The 21,990-nt window shown below is 46.8% G+C and overlaps 1 protein-coding gene across 4 annotated transcripts in view; it reads left to right on the forward strand.

Annotated features, from left to right (window-relative positions):
- The window catches only part of FAM219A (family with sequence similarity 219 member A), a gene marked incomplete at both ends in the record, with an annotated part of 45,491 nt that extends 25,084 nt beyond the window's left edge, over positions 1-20,407 (forward strand). The window contains 5 exons of one of the 4 annotated variants that reach the window (XM_084236579.1): positions 15,862-15,961; positions 18,739-18,841; positions 19,074-19,154; positions 19,751-19,805; positions 20,249-20,407. In XM_084236579.1, the coding sequence (XP_084092705.1) occupies positions 15,862-15,961; positions 18,739-18,841; positions 19,074-19,154; positions 19,751-19,805; positions 20,249-20,407 (498 nt within the window). The remainder of the gene's footprint in view (positions 1-15,861; positions 15,962-18,738; positions 18,842-19,073; positions 19,155-19,750; positions 19,806-20,248) is intronic. The other 3 variants (XM_084236580.1, XM_084236581.1, XM_084236582.1) reach the window with 3 other exon arrangements.
- Between the last annotated feature and the right edge of the window lie 1,583 nt (positions 20,408-21,990).

The following is a 21,990-nucleotide window of genomic DNA, read 5'->3' on the forward strand; positions in this document are numbered from 1 at the left end:
AGAGAAAACTCATTTCAGCCCCATCTAAAAATAACAAGGAGTTGAAAATTACTCTCCTAAACATAAGAATGGAGCAAAATCACTGAAGAGCCAGTGCTGAGGTTTTCATTGGACTGAAGGGCAGAGTGGAAGTTATAATCTGAACAAGGCAATTGCTACTGCCTGTGAAGTTAGGTGCCCGTATTAAAGTCAAACTACTCCTGGAAATGGTTATTCTCTGCCTCCTTGAAGCCCATATGTGAGGCCTTTTAACCAACCTTCTGACTGCCACCAGGTTATGAAGTAAATGGAGAGAAAGCATTGTTCTCCTGCCAGGAAGCAGAGGCACTTTTGGACTTTTCCTTTCTAATTGTAACCAAGATTTAACTCTTCAGAACAAGCATTCCTTTCATGGCAAAAAAAAAAAATCTGATATATTGAGTTATTTCAAATGTATCAAATAGCATAAGACATTCATTCAACTCTGGCAGCATTTGCAGGCCTATTTTTGTAAATAGCCAAACACAGTCACTTCATCCCCCAGACATGATGTTTTCAACATGCAGTAGGCCCTCAAGGTCAAGGTTTTGGGAGAGATCAATCTAACTTCATTGAGGTTGCCAGTCTGGGCAAGCCCGACTTTCCTGTGCCTCAGTGCCCTGCCTGCTCACCCATAGGTTCCAGTGTGTGGATGCAGAAGGTAGAACTAGGATCTACTCCTAACACTCACTGCACATTTCTTAATGTCTCTTACAGTGCAGGCACACAGCTTACTGACTCCATTACTAAGCCCAAGGGATGAATGAATAATTAAGTCAAGTGATTCTAGGTTTCTCTTTTGTTTGCTTGTTTGTTATTATGGAAAAGTATTATTGAGGGTTTTAAAAGTGAGAAATCATGATTACCACATAATCATCATCACTTGGGAGTGCAGATTGTATAGGTTCAGCTGAATGTTCATGGTTGGTGGAGCAGGTGTTCTGGGTTCTAGAGAAATCTCAATGCAGGCTGCTCCTGGGTATCTGTAGGTATGTGCCAGCCTCCTGCCCCAAGGCTTAGAAGCCGGGGGAAGTTAACCCAAGACTAAGTCACAGTGCAGCCAGAACTCGGGGCAACTCTCCACCCCACTTCTGGCTATTTTGTGGAAGTTGGCCAGGTGCTGGTCATCCTCCCATGCCTTCAGTCCGCCCTTGTCCACAGTAGTAGGTTGGCCCAGCTTTCTGAACCATGGCTGTACTTACCTATTGGAAGACTTTTCTCTGTGGAAATTCTTCAGTTTTCCAAGGATAGGACCCATGATTTTTGAGAACAAAATTAAGTCTTTGCTAAAAGGTCAGCAAACCTTAGAACAGAGTGTTTTGTGTTTTGAGTTCTCTTTCTTGACACCTTCAGACAGCTGACCCTTCTCCACTGGCTTTTCCCCAGCCTCATCCAACCTTCAGTCTCTCCTATTACGTAAGAGCCCCACCGGGGCTCTGGTTCTGCTTCCTCTCTTTTATATTATCTTCCTCAAAACCTTCTCCTTCCCAGATATCCGTGACACCTCTCCTTGGTCCACGGCCTCTCTGACCGCCCCTGTTAGCCTTCTTCTGCCTACCCCTTCAATTTTGATATTTATTCCCCATGTTCTTTCCTCCCGTTCTTCATATAGATATATACACCACACACACACACACCAAAATCACTTGAACTTAACTCTTAATTCTGTTTCTGTTTTGTGTGGTGACATCACAGTTCACCATCACCTGAGTCAGAAGGAAACCTGGGATACATCTTTATCCAGGTCTTTCCCTCAAACCCAGCTCTTATCAGCCACGGAGCCCTGATAGTTTAACCTTGATAGGTTTTTCTTCTCTGTCCCCTTTCCTCCAACCCCATTGATTGTGCCTTTTTCCAGCTTTTGTCACTTCTTGCAATGCCTCTCATCCGATCTCCCTGCCTCCAGTTTAATCATTGCTTCCCATTCTTTTCACACTGCTCCCAGAGTGATGTCTCTATAAATCTGACAGTGGACTTAAAATCTTTCAGTGGAGTCCCATTATTTCCAGTTAAAGTCCAGAGCCCTGAGCATGACTTACAAAACCTTCAGGGCTTTAAGCTGCCTCCCATTCTTATCCTATCACCTACCGCTTTACCCGCTACCATTTAACATTCCAGTAAAATTGAGCTCTTCCTTTTTGCCTGCTGTATAGTCATGTGTGTCTTCCTCCCCACTTGTTTCCTTTTGTTTCCTATTCTTTTCTTCATCTGGTTCACTTCTACCTCCTACTCACCCTTCATGTCTCAGCTTTCTTTGGAGAAGCCGTCCATAATTCCCAAAATTGAGATAGATGTTCTAGCCTGTGTACCTATAACACTTCATACAAACCTTTGCTTTAGCACTTAGCATATTATTAAAATTATCTCCTTATTCCTTTGCCTTACTCGCTGGCCTATGAGCTGTACATGGACAGAGATTATATTATCTTTGTATCTGCAGGATCCAGAATGCAAATGCCCCTAGAATGTGGCACCAGAACTGATTTGGCGATTGAAACCATTTCCTCTCTCTTCCTTGTGCTGCCCTCTGATTTTCCTCTCCTGGGATCAGTGTTCTCACTTCCCAATGCTTATGCTGCCTGCCAGTCTTTCTCTCCCTCTTCATCTGCAGTTATTGACTGCTTCTGTGGCTCCAACATTTCCTCACTATGGAGAAGTCATTGAGCAGGAGATTGGTAATCAGGAGGCATCCATGCAATTTTCTAAAAAAAGAGTGTGTGGAGAGCTGGAGATATGTTGAGACTCGTACCAGTCTTCCAAGGGCCTGATTACAAGACAAGTTCTGCGGTCGTGTAAGTGCCGATGTGTTAGTAATATCATGACCCTCTTTATCTGATGTTGCTGAGGAAGGGCTGGGATATAAGAAATGAACAAGTTAGGGTCAAATCCTAGTGTTACCCTTTAGGAGCATATTATTTTCTACAATCATTCATCAATTTTAAAATGATAATTAGGATTAAATGAGTTTATATATGTATGTTATATACATGTGCGTGTGTGTATCACCATAGCTCCACGTATAGCAGTTGTTCAAGCAATATTAACTAAGCTATTGGGTGAATTCAGAATAACCATACCTGGGTGAAGTTGTTCTAAAGAACTCCCTGCCTGGGCCCAGTCAGAGCTCTTACCAGAGCTGCTTCCCCAATATAAGGTTTGTATAGTTCCTCCCTCTCATCCCCCTCCAAATCATTGTCCTCTCTTGGCATAAGGATTTAATAAGGTTAAGGTTGGGAAAGAAGGCCCTTTGAGGGACTCTGGGGATGGTGTGTGTGTGTGTAGAGGGCTGATCTAGAGCCTTGCTATTCAAGTGCTGTCCCTGTTCTGAGAGTATTGGTTGGTATCCCCTGGGAGCTTGTGTGAAATGCAGACACCCAGGCTCCACTCCAGACTTGCTGAATCAGAATCTGCATTGAACCAGTATCCCAGGTGATTTGTGTGTGCATTCATGTTTAAGAAGCACGGTCCTCGAGACACATAGATAGCCTCAGTAGGCATGGGTGGATGTAGGCTGTGCAGGTGTGGAAAAGCTCGCTAGAAGAGGTGAAGTCTTCATAGGTGGGGAGGAGCTAGAAGTGTAGTGAGAGCAAATGAGAAGTCCCTTGCAGGTGCAGGATGCGGAACTGTAAGGCAGCTCTATGGGTGGGTGTTGCTTTTTCGTTGTTCCAGGGCTCCTTCCTGTAGATGCCTTGGGAAAGAAGTTGTATCCCTTGAGCTAGCCACTCAGAGTCCCTGAGCCAGCCAGGGAGCAATGGGTGGGTAGGAAAAGGCTATCACCCTGAGCCTGGGGAGACCCTCCAGCAGGTTCATCAGGACCCTGTAGCTTAGCAAAAAGCTTGTTGTTTCCCAGGAGAGATGCTTAGCCAGCAACTGGCTGGCTTCACAGTTGAAAACTTGCCTTGAGCTTGTGCTAGGCTAGGATCTCCCCTCTCATTACTCTTTCACCATCACCTGCTTGTCTCTCTCTCTTCTCTCTCTCTCCCTCCCCCCCCCACTCACACACACACACACACACACACACACACGAACTGACTTCTTTTTAGAAAGTCGTATGGGAGTCCATAGCTTTTGTGGGGTTAATCCTCTCCTTCCCTTCTTTGACCTTCTTTTAGTCATAGGCTTGACCTGAGCCTCTGGGAGCCCTTGGCATAGACCTCCCTGCTGCACAAGCAGGTCCAGTGAGAGTAACTGCAGACCATAGGCTTGATTGGAAGCAGTGAGAGTTGGTTTCACCAGAGGGAGCCTATTTCTCTTAAGCACTCTTAGGACTCTGAATCCTGGTTTGCCTTTCTAATGAAAACATTTCCCAGTCACCCACCTAGAACCGTTTGACCCCTGCAGAAGAGTTACTTGTGTAGCTCAGTGGTAAAGGAAACGCCTTGCTGTACTTGATCCCCCAGAAATGGACTGGGCTTATAGTGCCTTGTGGCAAAGAAGTGGTTGCAGCTACAGTAGCAACTAAAAGTAGTGCGACTAGAGTCCTCAGCCTCAGCAGCCATTGCTCTAAGCCCTCTCACCAAAGGGCCGCCTGACTTAATAGCCCAACTTCCAGTGTAACTGGGCTTCTGCCCAGGCCTAACTCTCTACATCAGGAAGGATCACAAACGTCCACTGCCATTACTCTCTCCTCTGTGCTCCCGCACTCTTCATGCATTACTGCCCCTCGTGCTCCCCTCTCTGCTTTAAATAGGCTGATTTGTATACCTGCCTTATACCCATCTATAGACTAAAGTCTTCTTGGCAAGAACCAGGTCTTGATGTTTTTCCCTCCCCAAAGTACATTGTGCCCTTGCCTGCCTATTGTTGGTGTTCAGTGAACATCAACCTGTTTTTTGTTTATTTTTAAAGAAAAACAACAAAACAAATGATAGCTCATTGATGTTTAATTATTGGTATAACAAAAATAGAAAAGATGAGGCTCTGGCCAGAGAGCTGAGCTTTAGAGATGCAAGTAGTATTTGTGAGTGGAAAGTGGTGCTTGCCAGATTTAATGGAGGTTAGAGAGTTAGAACAAACTGAAAACGAGGAAAGGTGGGGCAGGAAATACTCGAGAGAGGAGATACTTGGCCTCAAATTCTTTGTCAGTTGCAGACAAGTAGCTCTTTACTCTTCCAAAGCCAAAGAAAGGGATCAGAGATGGCACCTCTGGGAAGGGATCCCATAGGCCACCAGACTATTACTTTGCTTTCTTGGGAAATCAAGGAATCTAAAAGATTCACAGTCAGTACAGGCCAGGCTCAGTTCGTTGAATAACTGAAGCTTACCAGAAATCTTCAAGTGAGTTTTGGGGCCAACTTCTAGATGAGGATCCACAAGTTAATCTAGCCCAAATCAAACATCAGCTTCCTACCTTGTGTAGGGTTGAGGGGTCAGGCTCATGGCCTCTCCAACCAATAAACGCCTTCTGTTGATTCCTGGGCAGCATCTTTTCTCAGTGTCTTACCTCTTTTCTTACCTGGGGGAACTGGAATATACATCCCGACAGGAAACCAAAAGATCTTCTGGACCAAACTCCCCTAAGTTCTGTTAGTTCTGAACATCTAGATCCCTCTTTCCCCTCCTCTGGACTCTGCCTAAGTAGAAGGCCCCCAGAAACCCAGCCCAGAATCCCTAGGCCCTCCAGCTCCCCTGATTTTAGAATAATTTCCCCTTTTCTATGAACGGGCTAAGGGCTTACCCCCAAGTCTCTTGGCTGAATCTGGCTGAAAAAGAAGAAACCACCTTCTCTCTACTGCCCACCCTCACGCCATCTTCTTATATCTCAGGCCCTGACAGTCGACCTTTTTTTTCCTTCACTTTGTTGTTGTGGTAAAATATACATAAACCTTACCATTTTAAGGTAGTCGATCTGTCTTTAAAGGATATTATATCTTTGCCCATTTTTAATTAAGTGAGATGGTCATTCCCTGTTGAAGTTGTGGTGGGAGGTGGCAAGATACGGGTCTCAAAAACCTTGTAGGTCACAAGACTGTAGACTAAGACTTAGGTCTCTAGCTGCTCCAGTGTAACACAGGGCACTCCTTGACATCTGATTCAGGGTGAGCAGAAGGTTCAGCATGAAAGTCAGTGACTAGGCCAATCCAAACCTCTTGGAGCAACCAGTTTTTTTTCCCAGTTCCTGGCTCTGGTTTCTACCTCCTGGGTCATGAGGCTTGTCCCCTAGGCCTTTATGCACAGGCTTCCCCCAAGCCATGCCACAACTGCTACTGTGGGTGCACCTGAATTGAGGTATTTGTTCTGTCTCCCAAATGAAGACTTTTTGGTCACAGGGTTTTAGGTGAGTTGAAATGGGAATAAATAGCAAACTATCAGTCTAGAACAAGTAGTCCTCATCATGATGAAGGCATAGCAGAATTTTAATCTTTTTTAAAACTCATGGTCCCTTGTCTTTCCATTTCAAAAATGAATCCAGGTTTTTGCCATCCCATTTGCTTCATATCTTTTTCCATCTTTTCCCTTCCCTGTTTCCAAGTAGCTATTTTTTTTAAAACTAAATAATATGTAAAGGAGTAGGAGCTGCCATTCCTGCTGGGGTAACTCCAGAGCCATTTTGGTTAATTCTTCCACCCCAAGTTTGAAAGCAAGAGACCTTCCCTGTGAGTTTTGCCTCCTGCCACAGGCCAAGCATGGTAGCCAGCTACTGAGCCATACTAGTGCCCCATTTAGCACCTTTTCCAGGTTTCAGGGTAACAAAGTCTTCCCTCCTTTTGTTGGCCTCAAGTCAGAAATATTTTATTTGGCAGGTAATGCCCAGAGGAAATTCTATTCTTTGAAAGAAGATTGCCCAGAGGGAACCAGGTAACTAAGGACTGGAGCAGAGCCTTCTTGGAAGATGATGGATAGCTGCGATGAGCTGAAACTCCCTGGCACACAGTGAAAAATAAAATATTAAAAACCAGCAATAGCTCTCAGTCATGACTGGAGGCACTGTAAGTTACAACAATCCTTTAGGAAAGCAGTTTGGCAATATTTATCAATAATCTTAAAAGCACTTGTGCTTTTTGACTTATTCTATTTAGGAAATGCAATTATATTGAGATTTCAGTGTAGCATTATTTATAATAGTGAAAAATTGCAAACAACCTGAATTTCCAAAATAACTGAATAGTTAAAAAGTTATTGTGCCTTCCTGCCATGGATATTTTCTATTGCCCCCACCCCCTCCTCTGGGGATATTAAGCAGCCATTAAACTGATGGTTACCAAAACTATAAACATGTGGAGAGTCAATTATGTTCTAATATTAGTTTTCTAAAACACAGACTATACAGTGTATTCTTTTTTTCAGTACACATGCCTTAGTTGCTACCCCCTAATTACAGTAACAAACTCCAACTCAAGCTAATTTAAACTGAAAAGGAAACTCAACCACAAGGACATTAGGGCTTCTCATAGTATCTAAGGGCAGGCATACAGTTAAACCTTGAAGATGTAGGACAAGCTCTAGAACCAGAGCGTGACAACTAGGGGGCACTGTCTTTGTGCCTTGTGTTTGCTTCTTTTGGAACATCAGCTTTATTCTTGTCTCCTGCCCAGTGAATTTCTCTGCTACCAATCCACAGTCTTTGAGCTTTACATTTCCTCTTAGACCCTCTGCCCAATTCTACGGGAGCCTCTGATCGACTCCACCTGGTTCAAGCAGGGGTAGGCCACATAGAACCAGCTTGCCACCTGGTAGCCCACCCCTGTGACCTTAAGGGCAGGAGCAGCACCAGCTCCCAGAGAAGAGAAACCTCAGAATGTTGTTACTGCAGTACACACACAAGACTCATAGGCACACTACAACATGAACAGAGGTTATCTCCAGGTGGTGGAACTAAAAGTGATGTTTTTCAGATTTTTATGTGTGTTACTTTATAATAGAAAAAAAAAAATCTGTCAAACTTTCCTGCCATGACTACAGTTGTTACTAGACTTAAGGCTAGCTGCCCGGTCCTCTATTTTAGTTCTCCCAATGGCAACCATATCAAAGATACTAAAACTTGTTTTGGTGATAATTCCATTGTAGGAACTATTTACAGAGATAGAAAATCTTTAAGCTTTACCCCTAGCATCATAATCCTTTCTTCTTGCCTGCCCACTTTTGCTCTGCAGAAATGTGTGGATAAAGAAAAGAGGCTTTCTTTCCCTCCATTCTACCATGAGCACTTCATCCAGACTGTGATCACTTAGAGAGTGTGATCGCTCAGTGTGTTGACTTTATTTGAGTTGAGTCTTCTTTTAGAGAAAAACCTATACAATTGAGAATTTGAATAAAATTTGAGAGGCCTCCCTGAACTAGGCAGGAGATTTTTTCCCTCTCCCAAATTCAGGTATCAAACTTTTCTCAGCTTTTCTGATCTTTCCCTTTGTAAGAGCCTTGTAAGAGCCACCAACAACACTTGTAGAGACTGTCTGGTCTCCCTTATGTCTCCCTGATCCAGCAGATCTCCCCCAAAGACCCTCCCTGTGAGGGGTCTTTATCTTTTCCTCTAGGTGGGACTCTTAAGGGTCTTAATATGTCTCAGGAGGATAGAAATCCTGACCAATTGCCTAGCACTACAAAACAACAACAACTTTCTGGGAGAAGGGAAGATAAGGAATAGAAGTTGGAGCTGCCCAACAATTGGACTCAGGAAATGACACTCAGGACTGCAGGTCATAGCCCAGAGGAAAAGCTGTCAGTGACCAAATGATGCTTATATTGAGTTAGGGAATCAGAGCCAGTAGTGCCTTAGAGATGGAATGAACAGCCATCTTCAGGGAAGTAGAGGAGTCTGACCAATACCTATATTGTGATTAAATATTCTTGGGCAGGAGGTTAGTTCTCTGCCCAGCTATGGACATTGGACATAAGGGCATTGAATTTATTTTCTAGATATTTCTCTAAAATACTACATCTAAATATGTGTTCCCTGTCCACTGCCAAGAGATGTTTTGAAGGCATGGCATAACCCTGAACAGGGGTCCACAGCCCCAGATAGTTTCTGAGCTGACCTCTGAAAAAACTGCAACAGAAACAGGTGATCTTTGGTGCCCTATCTTGCTGTGTCTACTTGTCAGAGGATGACCTGGGCTCCAGGCTTTCCTGCTTCTCTGTTCCCTTCTCAGCAGTATCTTCCTGGCCCTGTTTCTGCTCTAGGTCTGTCCTGTTTCCTGCCTTCACACAAAGGAACTGAACAGGTTTCAGACATGGCTTTATTCCAGAGGTAGTCTTTCAGCATTTCACAACTCAGAAATTACCTCCACCAATTCTCTCCTAAAACTAAGATTCATGTGTGTTTGACATAGAAAAGTTAGATAACCTTAGTACAAGCACTTTGCTTCTTCATACTTCATTCCAAAACCATTTAAATTTCTCTCTTCCTGATAATTAGTGCTTAGAGATGGTAGAGGTTACCTTTCTTGTGGGAAAGCTAAAATTGAATCATGCCTCTGCCCCTGAATCATCCGTGCTTAGTCCACAAGACAAAGGCAGAATTGTTCAGCACCACGGAGAGTTCCTCATGCTGGCAACGAATTCATGGGCGGGTCAAAGATGAGGACTTGTAGCTGGGAATTCAGCCAGTGTGTGCTCCTTAAACTTCTGGCCCACTCCCCGTGTCCCTCTTCCCTCCAACCCCTTAACACTCACCCACTTTCTTTACCTAACTTGATTTTTTAGGATGAACTCCCCTAACTTTCCACACACCTTGCTCCTTCCATGTTAACTGCATTCCTCCACCTCATCCCCTGACCCATTTACTTCCCTTTATTCTTATAACATTTTGGTTCCATCTTCTCTTGCTTCCTCAGAAACCATGCCCCATCAAGCTTCTCGTTTTCTTTCTTTTTTTTTTAAGATTTATTTATTTATTTATACAAGCACTGGGTACAGTGAGAAGCACTGGAGGGTGAGAGAATTCACCAGAGCCAGAGGAGGGAGCAGAACAGGCAGACTGACAAAGTACACTGCTGAGGGGAGCAGCAGGCGTGGCAGGAGAAGTCTGCGTGCCATGTGGGACCCTCGCCCAGCGGCTGGGGATCGAATCAGCGCCGCAGAGGCTGCGGGCAGCTTCACAACCCAGCGCTCAACTGCTGCGCCACCGGGGAGGCCCAAGCTTATCGTTTTCTACCCAGTTTTCTTCCCCTCACTTTAGGACTGTGGCCAGGTGTTCTCTAGCTCCAAAGTCCCCTCTTGCTGTTAGCCATTCTCATTCCTTCCCTTCTCAGTCAGGATCCTTGAAAGAATAGCCTGTTTTCACTCTTTTTTACTTCATCTTCTGTTGCCTCCTAAATCCCCTATAATCTGTTCCTACTCTTTAACTAAAACTGTAGTTGTTGGGACCACCTATGACATCTTTACTTCTAAATATTGTCTTTATTATATGTTTATTTAACATGGTTGATTTCTTCTACCTCGAAACTGCTTGAATGGCTTCCCAGACTTTTTTTCCTACATTTTCTCTTTCTGCTCCTACCCAGTCTCCTACTCATTCCCTAAAGGTGGATGGATATCCCCTAGGCTCCACCTTGGTTCTTGTCCTTTTTATATTTTCTTTTTCTTTTTTTTTTAAAGATTTATTTATTTATGCATACAAGAGCTGGGGTACAGGCCAGAGGTGGAGGTGGTGATGAGAGGATTCACCAGAGACAGAGTGGGGAACAGAACAGGCAGACTGACTGAAATACACTGCTGAGGGGAGCAGCAGGAGAGTCAGGAGAGGTCTGCTGTGCCATGTGGGTGCACCCTGGCCAGGGAGATCGAACTCGTGCTACAGAGACTGCAGATAACTTCATAGGTTGCATCTTAACTCCTTGCACCGCCAGGGAGGCCCTGTTCTTGTACTTTTTAATTCTGCTCATTATCCTCTGTGACTTTTATCACCATCAGCCCATATTACTTTCCTGAGATTCCCAAACCTCAAATCCCATTGACTAGTGATGTCATTTAGGTGTCCAAAAACACTTCAAAACTCTACATATCCCAAACTGAATATATCTGATTTTCCCTGACCTTCTTCATTGTCTGTCTTGGTAATTAGTACCCTTTCCCTAGTTAATCCAGACAAAAAGCTAAGGTCTTTTTGTCAGATCTCCACCCCCTACATCTTATCTCTGGAGTCTGCCCATTCTGTCTAGTTTAACATCTTCCTTTCTGTCCGGTTTTCCTCTGCTTCTGCTTAGTTCAGCTCCCTGTCCCCTCTCCCCTTAAAGATTATTTATGCATAGAAGAACTGGGGTACAGGCCAGAGGTGTGGGGGGTGTGAGGATTCACCAGACAGAGTAGGGAACAGAACAGGCAGATTGTCTGAAATACACTGCTAAGGGGAGAAGCTCCCTGGCTGGCCAGGGATTGAACTCATGGTTCATAGTGCTGTGCTTAACCCCTTGCGCCACCAGGGAGGCCCTCCCTGTTCTCTTGCTGATACTGTTGCAGTCATTCCCTAATTATCCTTAATTCCAGTTATAGTCACTTCCATTCATTTTCTACATGACAATCAGAGGGTCCTTCTCCACTTCAGATCTGGTCATGTTAGTTCCCCAATGATATTTAAGACTTCATTGTCTCCTCATCATCTTCTAATGAAAGAACAAAATCAAGGCCCATCTTCACCATGATCTGCGCCTCCCTTACCCTACAAGTTTATTTCCTGCCACTTTTTCAGCCTACCTTCTAGATTTCAACGATGACAAAATACTATTTCTTGAATATACTGCCATAGTTTCATGCCTCTAAGCCTTCATACTTATTACATGAATGTCTTTCCTCCTTCCTTTGACCCTCTCCTCTCATCCCTTTTCTACTTTTTTCTTGTTATTTTTGTTGCTCATTCCAGGGAACTCTTTAAGTATTGGCCTATTTTCTATTTATCTGTATGAGCGCCAGGCCTATCTTTATTAAATAAGTGAGGGAAATGTAGCATAGTGGAGTGATGAGAGAGGGGTGGCAGAATGCCCCTTAATCGGGGACTCCCTTGAGGGAGCAGTTTTTCCACAGATATCGCCACATGTAAGCCAGGCCCCAGCCTATGTGGTACCAGGACTGCAGCTGTGAGCCCGTCACTCCCAGGGCAACCTGTGCATGATTGTGTGGGCCTCACCAAACCTATACTAATAACAACTTTTTAGGGACACAGATACAGTGCTCAGTATGTACTATACTGAGTACTATCCTAATTACTTTCATATATTAGCTCATTTTATCCTCACAAGAACCTTTGACATAGGTAATATACTAGCCCCATTTTACAGATGGGAAACTGAAGCCCAGGTCACATATCTAGTACATTGAGGAACCAGAATTTATAAAAAAAAAAGTGGATTGATATTTGTTGAAGCTGGTTATAGGTAACTAAGATCTCACTATACTATTGCCTCTATGTAAGTTTAATAAATTTCATAATAAAACATTTTTTAAGACCAGATTATATCAGTGGATTTTTAAAAATATTTTATTTTATGTAATTCTTACATCATTTTTCATTTTTGCACAATGTATGCATTTTCATCTTGGTTATATTCCCCATACAATTGTACCCCACCTTATTTTGATCCTATTCCTTCCTCTCCCCTACCCCATGTGTCTCTGGTTTATAGTTGCTTGTTGATTTTGATTTTTACTTTATTAAAATTAGATTTTTTCCTGGTCCCTTATTTAGTTTTCTAGATTCCTGCTATGAGTGAGACCATCCGGTATTTTTCTTTTTCTTTCTGGCTTATTTCGCTGAGCATGATCCCTTCTAGCTCCATCCATGTTGCTGCAAACTGCATGAGTTTATCTTTTTTGATTGCTGAGTAATATTCTATATAAATGGATTTTAATCTTTTCTTTTTTAAGCAACAAAACCCTTTCTGCAACCAAAATCTCCCAGAAAGACTGATGAGCAAATGAAATGAAAGTAGATCTCTTCTGGTCGAAGGAAGCCTGACTCTTCTTATTGCTCCTCTCTCACACTCACCATACCCCACCCCCCAAAAGGATACAGAGTTCAGTAACACAGTTTAATGAAAATCACTGAGCCAAGCTAACTCTCGGGATTCCTCTGGCACGCTTCCCGTTTGTCTTCCTCTAGTAAGACTGGCTGCGTGCTAACCATTAGCCTAGACAGCCTGTCTCAGATACAGTGAGACTGGGCTGTTAATCATCTCTGCAGTCTTTGGAGAGTTTGTTTGAAGGTTTGCAGAAACATGGGTTGGTCTTAGAGATGCATTTCAATGTTTGTCTCTGCTGAGTGTTTATTAATAATCTTGCTAATCCCCACTCTAGTTCCCGGATCTAGCTAACTCCTGTCAGATGTCCGTGGGGGCAATTTTTATTCTCCCTGATTTCTTGGAGCCAGATGCTTCCTTCTGCCTGGATTCCTCTCGGATACTTATATTCGTGATGATTTCACATTTAATCTTCCTGATTATATTTCCATGTGATGGTCATGGTGCATTAGCTGCGTTTCTCAGGGAAGACATACAGGAAGGCCACAGTAAGGGCTTGAGTTTTCAGGCATAGTGCCAGAGATCTTTGCTCTTGCCTCTAAGACAGAATTTAAGTGACAAAGGAGAAGTTGAATGGTGGGCTTTGCGTGGGACCTCCCAGCCTAGGGAGCCCTGGCTCGTGATCCAAAGGGCTTGGCAATTTCACTCAGGGATCAAATGTCACCAGGATCTACGCAGTAGCCTCGGGAACCAAATGTCACCAGGCTCTACGCAGTAGCCTCGGGGACCACATGTGGGTCTCGGTGACCCGAGTTGCTCAACAGCTTCCCTGTCCTTCCTGCAGTCTCCCTCCAGTGTTACCACAGCTGCCCTGTAGCTCCACCCTGGGAGGGAGTGCCGATTAACTCATCTGCACTGAGGAGAGAAAAATTAGTCCCCAATGCCTGAAGGCTCCTGTCTTTAAAGGCAGCTCCAGGGAAAGGATAGTGATCCCTCAGTCTCTTGGGATGGGCGAGGTGGGAGGTTACGTGATATGGTATTGCAAAGCCGTAGATTTAGAAGTCACTAGAGTGAAAATCTTAATCCAGACTGTTGGAGACATTAGGATTCCCTGAGGAGAGGAGGGCTGAGGGCAGGAGAAGGAAAAAGGCTGTGGGAAAAGACAGAAAAGGTGTCAAAGAGGCAAGATGAGCCAGGGAGCAGAGTGTCTAGAAAGCCAGGGGAGGAAACCTCTTAGTGGATTAGTGTATGTGACATGTGACAAATGTTACAGAAAAAGTAAAGGTACGTGACTGAGGAAGTTGGAAATGTGTCGGTGCTTTCCTACTAGGGTCCCACACACTTGTTCATGGGGCTCAGCCTTTGGGAAGCCCTCCCTCAGGCTGCTTTGGGAGTGAGTCCTTCTTGTGGCCAAAAGGGAAAGTTGGAGTCCAGCTGTGGTTCTCCATCTCCCCTTCAGGTGACTCTGTGAGGCTGCTTGGCCACAGAGAGACATGGAAGGACCATGAGAGGTCTGCTTCTCCAAGGTGGGAGAACGGACATGGGATGCAGGTACTTTAGCACTGACCTTTTCTGAGCCGAGCCTCCTGCTCCCTCCTCCTCAACCATCTTTAAGGGGGCAGGGATCAGAGCAAAGGAGGAGGCCTGAGTCTGTCCTCAGGAGCATAAAAACCACTGTGGCAATACACCCAGACTGAGCTGCACTCTCCATGACCTGAAGGAATACAGACAGGGCCAAGATTTCCCTCCCAAACATTCTAGACTTTTCACTTTCCTCTGGGTCACAAGCATGTTTTCACCCTCAGCTTCTTCATTCTAAAGGGAATAGAAGGCACTGTAAGGTTATATATCCTTGCCTTGCTGGGTCACCAGCAGCCACTGAGGTCCCTGGGCTTGACATGGTGGGGCTAGTCTTGAAATGTTTCATTTGCCTATCTGTCTGCGTCCCCAGAGGCAGAACAGGCACTGATCCCCTCTGAAATCCTTAAACCTCACACTTAGGACTCTGTGTCCTAGGCAGACACCTGGGTTGGCAGCACCCACATCAAGGGTTGCTCCTCAGGGGAAATATGAGTGTCTCCAGCCCTGTCCAAATGACAGAGGCAGAGGCAGAGTAGGCCAGGGCCCTGTTCTCTGTAGCAGAGGTCAGGTGTTTGGAGGAAATAGAGAGGCTAGATTCAAACTCTGGTCAGCACAGTGTCCAACCCAAAGAGAGGAGGTCAGAGAGGAGGGTGGACCCCAGACAATATACAGAATGCATACCTCCCTTTTCATCTGGAGGATTGGGCCCCGTTTTGCACTCTGGGCTGCACAGGACTAACTGATGACCAGCTGATTTGTCAGTATTTGTTTTCTCACCTACCATACCCAGCCAGCCTTTCACATTCTCCCAGTAGACACTCTCAGACTCACCTTGCTGGGAGGAATAGAGAAGTCCTCATTAAAAATTTTATTTTGATTCAGTGGCTACAGCCTTCAAGTCTAGCCTGACATGGCCAGTCAGTATACTCTGAGTCCTGTGAAGGGATCTGTCCAGTGCTAGAGCAAACACCGGGAGAAGGCCTCTCAGGGAGCATCTACTCCAACCTTAATTCAGACTTACACTCACAGGAACCTAGAAGGACCTTTCCAAGCAAGTACACAAAAAGGGCCCTGGGAATCAGGGCAATTTGGAAGCTTGGAGGAGAGCCTGTGGATTTGAGGAATCATGGTGGACTTTCTGGAGGAAGCTAACTTTGAAACCAGACTCTCTGGTGGATGAAAGTGGGGCCAAGATGCTTGACTCTTTTACTCAACTCAGGGCCTTCCTTCCATGGTAGAAGTGTCTGCCCCTTCCTCCCTGAATTCCTTACCTGCTGCCCCCAGAAACCCAGAAAGCCAGATTCAGGCCTGAAAGCACCCCCCTGTGTTTGCTTTCTAACAACTCCTATTTCTCTGCTTTTATTCCCCCCAGGATCCAGCCGCCGCCTCCATCTCAGACGGAGACTGTGACGCCCGGGAGGGTGAGTCAGTAGCCATGAATTACAAACCATCCCCGCTCCAAGTGAAGCTGGGTGAGTGTGTCTGGGGGGTGAGGGAGATATGGGGAGTAGACAAGGTACCCCGGGCTGGGTATGCCAAGAGATGCCACAAATAAACCAACTCAGGTCAGAGGATACCAAGACTCAGGCCACCAAGTTTTTGGCACCGCCAGGCACCTATCTCCTGCAAGACCAAGAAGGAAGTTAAAATTCTCTATAGGAACCCAAAACTCTAGGAGGCTTCTCTGAGGTCAAGGCTACGGGCATTCCAGGGGATAGCTGCAGGGATAAACACATGAATCCCCAGCAAGAAGGTGGGAAGTCCCATCAAACACTGGACCAGTGGATGTCAGCTGCTATGTCAGAGAGGTGGAAAGGGATGAGGTTCACAGAGCCCAGAAGCTGGCCCCTTCTTCCCTTTCTTTCCTTCGCCCATCTCAGATCTCAGGGCCTGGTTGACTCCTGTTTGGGGGCACGTCCCATTAGTTTCTTAGTAAACCCAAATATCTCCCCCTCCTTTCTTTTTTTTTTTAAAAAGATTTATTTATGCATTCAAGAGCTGGGGTACAGGCCAGAGATGCGGGGGGGGGGTGTGTGTGAAAGAATTCACCAGAGACAGAGTGGGGAACAGAACAGGCAGATTGACCGAAGTACACTGCTGAGGGGAGCAGCGGGTGAGACAGAGAGGTCTGTGCACCATGTGGGTAGCTCCCTGGCCAGGGGGATCGAAGTCATGCTGCAGAGGCTGCAGATTGCTTCATAGTGTGGTGCTTAACCCCTTGAGCCAGCAGGGAGGCCCCTCTCCCACTCCTTTCTGGGGTCACCTTTCCCTTAGGGGTTTAGCTCACATCCACTCCGAACACAGTTTATGCTGCAGCTTTCTCCTCTGAAGTCTTGGATCCCAAAAATCACTCATAGTCCTGCATCTGCTCTTTTCACTTCACCCTACACCAAGCATCACCCCTCTCCCCTCGGGGACCAAATCTTCGCTCACCCAAGCCTGCTGTGTTAAACTTTGGTTTCATGAAAAGAAATTACAACACAGTGCATGCAGGAAGCTTCCCCCACCCCACTTGCTTCTCTCCTTTCAAAGATACCCCAGGAGCCCCTCATGCTGCTTTCCTAAACCACAGGGCAGTTCTCTCCATGGAATTTGTTCACCTTCCTAGGACATCAGACTTAAATTGCAGTCAGTTTTATTTATTACTCTTTAATCATACACATATTTTAGCAAGTGTGAATTCTTTACTTTCCCCTATCACATTCTCCTCCCTAGATGTAATTATTCCCATATTTTGTTTCCGTTTTCTCTAGCTTCATACTGTATGTTGACATTAAGTGATATCACACTGTACATTTTAAGGAACTTGTTTGTTATTTTCCATTTAATATCGTGGCGGTCCTTCCGATATCAGTACATACAGAATGACTTCATTCTTTTTAAATGGTTGCGTAGTAGTCCATAATTTGTTTTGCCAGTTTATTGTTTGCATTTTCTCACTATTTCAAACAATTCCAGCATGCTTTTAAAAATAACAGTTTTTCCTCCCTATTGAATTATCACCCAAGATCTTGAAAAGTCACAACCTTGTCTCAGTTGCACCAAGAACTTTAAGGCAAGTCGCACCCCCTAGAGGCTTGGAGTGGTAATGACACCTGCCTCTTGTGGGAAAGAGGCTAGAAAAAGTTTGAAGAGTCAAATGAACAGTGGCAAAGAAATAGGGTAAGACTCAATGATACACACCTTAAACCTGTATAATTTTATAATGCAGTGTTACTTTCATAAAAAAAATAAGGTCAGATATTGGGATATTAGAGACTCAGAGTCATGAAGGTCAGGGGACAGTCCAGTCATGGTAACTAAGAAATGCCCTGCCCATCCTTCCTTTCTGAAGCTTGTGGTTATTTTATGAGCACCTTACCCTAGAATTCCTCTCCACTCAGTGGTCCATTTTCCTATACGTGGGCTGTGCTTAAGATGAGTAGGAAAGCCTCCTTCTAGACCCAGGCAGCTATGGCTACTGGTAACAGTACCACACACCAGGCAGCGGGCCATCTGCTGGCCAGCCTCCTGATCCCGGTAGACACTGGAGCCTCAGAGGACTCAGAGACTGACAGAGGAGGCAATAGCCAGAGGATCCCCCAGCCTCCTGCCCTCTACCCTACCAGCCCCATTCTGTCAGTGGCACCTTTTCCTTCGGCATTAATTCTGGCATTCAGAGTCTTCATGCTCTGAGTTTGTAATCAAAGGAAGCCCCCAACCCCCTAGTACAAGACCTGAGACATGATTGGTGACAGATGTTTATGGAATAAATAAAATTTTAGGGCCCTACTCTTCCAACCTGATCTTCCTCCACCTTTAATTTGCCCCTCCATCCCATCCAGATCCACACTTACTATGCTCACTTCTGAATGCATTTTGTTTACACTATCCCCCCTTTCTAGAATGCCCTCCTCTCTCCAGTGTTATATCCAGGGAGCCCTTCTGACTACTCTGTCCTTCTATTCCATCTCTCTTGCCCTAGCCTTTCTCTGGCATCAAGCACATACTAATTGACCCCACATAGGAATGTAGTTCCTGGAAGCTAAGCTTCAGCCTAGCCTCCTCCCTTCTCCCCTCACTATCTGCCTCAGGTTGTGCAGGGCCAAGTACTACCTCCACCAAACAGCAGGGCCTGGGGTGGGGATTCATTCCTCAGTTTCTAGAGAAGTGAGATTTTCACAATGGAAACCCAGCCAGGCTACCTGGATCAATAAGGTAGGGTGGTCCCAGGGGCAGGACACAGCTTCCTTCCCATGTTCCCCCGCAGAGAAGCAGCGGGAACTGGCCCGGAAGGGCTCCCTGAAGAATGGCAGCATGGGTAGCCCTGTCAACCAGCAACCCAAGAAGAACAATGTCATGGCCCGGACAAGGTAGAAGACCCTCTGCCCTACCCCACCTGGACCCTGCCAACCAGCACCTATCTCTGCTAGTCCTGAGCCTCCTCCACCTCCCTCCCTCCTCAGGCCCAACTCCTCTCTCAGAGGAGAGCATTTCAACAGGACCCTTGGTGGGGGTGGGGAGTGGTGGTATAGAGCCCAACCCAGTTCCTCATCAGATTTGTGTTCTCCAGTTGCCAATCCAATCCCCAAAATTCTCCACCAGGCTGGTCGTCCCTAATAAAGGCTACTCCTCGCTTGACCAGAGCCCAGACGAGAAGCCACTGGTAGCTCTTGACACGGACAGGTGTGTACGGGGATGTGGGGGCAGCCAGGCAGGCCAAAGGAACCGATGTGAACACACAAGGGGGCTGTGCAGGCCATAGCTGCTGTATTATCAGAATTGGGGTGTTTTTCAGACAGCCAGGAGCTGACCGGGGTGAATCCCCTAGGGGCTGGAGGTGGGGAGAACAGAGAGGAAAAGGGTGCTGTCTGCTGCCCTCCTGGGACACCTGATCTGATGACTGCCCCTAGTATGGGGCTGTCTAATACCATCTCAGCCTAAGGCTAACTTCCCCCCACCCACTAAGGGTGAAGCCCTATACTGCTGGGAATATACCTACCTAGACCTGGACTTTGAGAAAACCCAACAAACCAGGGTGATCTGAGCCTAGGATAAAAGGGGAGGAGAGTGGCTACTTGTTCAGAAGGGTAGGGCTAGGGAACCTGTCTTAAAACTGCATTAGCACAGTGAGCAGTTTTTATTTAGAGACTTTGTACGTTTATTTGGAACCATGGGGGAGGGGTGGGGTATTGATTGAGTTGAGGGGAGGTGGGTGCAAGGAGTTTTCTATTTAATTTCCGGGAGTCACTTCCTCTCCATCTTCTTTCTTCCACCGCCAGCGATGATGACTTTGACATGTCCAGATATTCCTCCTCTGGCTACTCCTCTGCTGAGGTGAGGCCCTACCCCTTCCCACCGTAGATGTACCTGAGCAGGACCAGCTCCGTGTAGGAGAAGAGTAGGACCAAGGCCAAATCACACCTGCGGGAGGCAAAGGGCAAAGCTAGGGGGGGGAGCCCCTGTGCAGGCAAGGTCTGGAATAGGATCAAGTTTGAAAAATGAGGTGACCTTCAGAGAGGGAATAAATAGAATGGGCCCTGAAATACAGGCTACACCTAATGGGGGCCAGAAATAGGAACCAGGATGAAAGCAGGAGCTTAGAAGGGGTGGGACCTGCAGTGGGGAGGGCCCTGACAAGGATCTCCCTGTGTGGAAATAAGGCCAGACCTGAGGCCTGAACCTAGTAGGATGGATGTCTGGGGCCACGGAGAGCCTGGGATGGCCTGGAACTGGGAGCTGGTGGCCCTGAGCCTGACCTCCCTCCCCTTTGTCTACAGCAGATCAACCAAGATTTGAACATCCAGCTGCTGAAGGACGGCTACCGGTTAGATGAGATCCCTGACGACGAGGACCTGGACCTCATCCCCCCAAAGTCCGTGAACCCCACCTGCATGTGCTGCCAGGCCACGTCCTCCACCGCCTGCCACATTCAGTAGCGGGTGGGGCCGCAGCGGCCTCCCGGGGCAGGGCCACCGCGGGCCAGGTTGGACCGGGCAGGGGCCAACCCCTCCCCAGCTCATCCGCCTGCCCCCGGCCCCCGTGCCCCCTAAAGTCGCCAACCTCGTAACAGTCATTGCTTCCTCCTATGGTAGGACGTGTACCTCTGTGTGTTCATGGAGCCGGAGAAACCAAAACGGGGTCTCTCTCCACCCCGGGGGCGCTGAGGCAGGGTGGGGGTTGTTTGTTCAGTTACTTGGGGGACCTCACCCAGCCCCCACCCCCTTCCCCAAAGCTGCAGTCCAGTCCAGGACTGGATGGCAGGGAGGCCAACCATAACGAGTATGGGGAGGGATCGGAAAGCCAGGACTTGGCCCTGCCCCAGTGAAGCCATGAAACCCTCAGCCCCAGCCTGAGTAGGAGAGTGGCTCCGAGGGAGAAAGGCCCAGGGCAGTGGGGCAGGGCCCAGCGCCTCGAGCCCCCTCCCCGCGCCCCCTGCCGGCCCATGTACCTATTTGCATTTTCCCCCCTCAGCTCCAGACGGGAAGCCTGGCAAAGCTGCCCAGCTGGAATCCCCACCTCCATCAGATCACTGCCTCCTTCCTCTTCCTTGTTTTGCTCCATTAGTCCCTCTGGGTTTCAGGGGAGGGAAAGGCTGGCCTCAGAGACTGGCCATAATTTGGGGTAGTATAGTCAGTCTGTCCTCACCACCCCAACTAATGCAACTCCCTTCCTGCCTCCACCCCCTCCCCACCTGCTTCTGTTCATTGGTCTCTGTCCCAGGCTGGAAGCAGGAGGTAAGGCTGACCTCAAATGCCCCCATTCTCATCTCCCTCCGGCCCAAGATCCTGGAGGCCACTTCCCAGAAGCAAGCTTAGGAAACTGCAGTGACTGCATGTTGTGTGGTAGAGAGCCGGGCAGGTGTGCATGCCTCAGGCTGTCACGGTGTGTGTCTGTGTCTCTGCATTGGGCCTGTCTCTCCAGATGTCTATTCCGGTTATAGACATGTGTCCACGGCGGGATTATGACTGTGTGGTCTGTTAACTGTGAGAGGCGGCACATTTCTGTGATGGACTAAGGGCCCAGGATTGGAAGTCAGAAGGCTGGATTCTGGTTGGAGCTCTGAAAGTCTCCCTGGGGCCTCCAGCAAGCCACTTGCCTTCTCCTGGCTTTAGTTCCCTCAACTGTCAAACGAGCAGCAGCTGAAATGGTTTTTAAGATCCTTTCAAACATGAAGGAATTTATTCATAGGCATTTCTATGGAGGTGTGTAAGGAAATCTCTGTGTGCCTTTGAGGACGACTAGGGGCCTCCTGATGTATGCCCGTGTGCGGAGAGGGGCAAGTTCCAGTGGGATGTGGTTATGTGTGTGTGCATGTGTTATGGCGGGGGCGGGGGTAGCTATTGTGTATGTAGCTGTTTGCGGGGTCTGTGAGTCAGACTATGCATCCTTCTGCTGCTGTTGCTGGGTGAGGGGCGGGGTGCCAGAAAAGTGAAAGATGAAAAAAGGGAAGATGTGACCAAGGCCCTCCCCTGGCACTGGGGGATGTAGATCTGCCTCCAAGTAAAGAGAAAAGAAAGCA

Source organism: Talpa europaea (genome assembly GCF_964194135.1).
Source record: "Talpa europaea genome assembly, chromosome: 7".
NCBI lineage: Eukaryota > Metazoa > Chordata > Mammalia > Eulipotyphla > Talpidae > Talpa > Talpa europaea.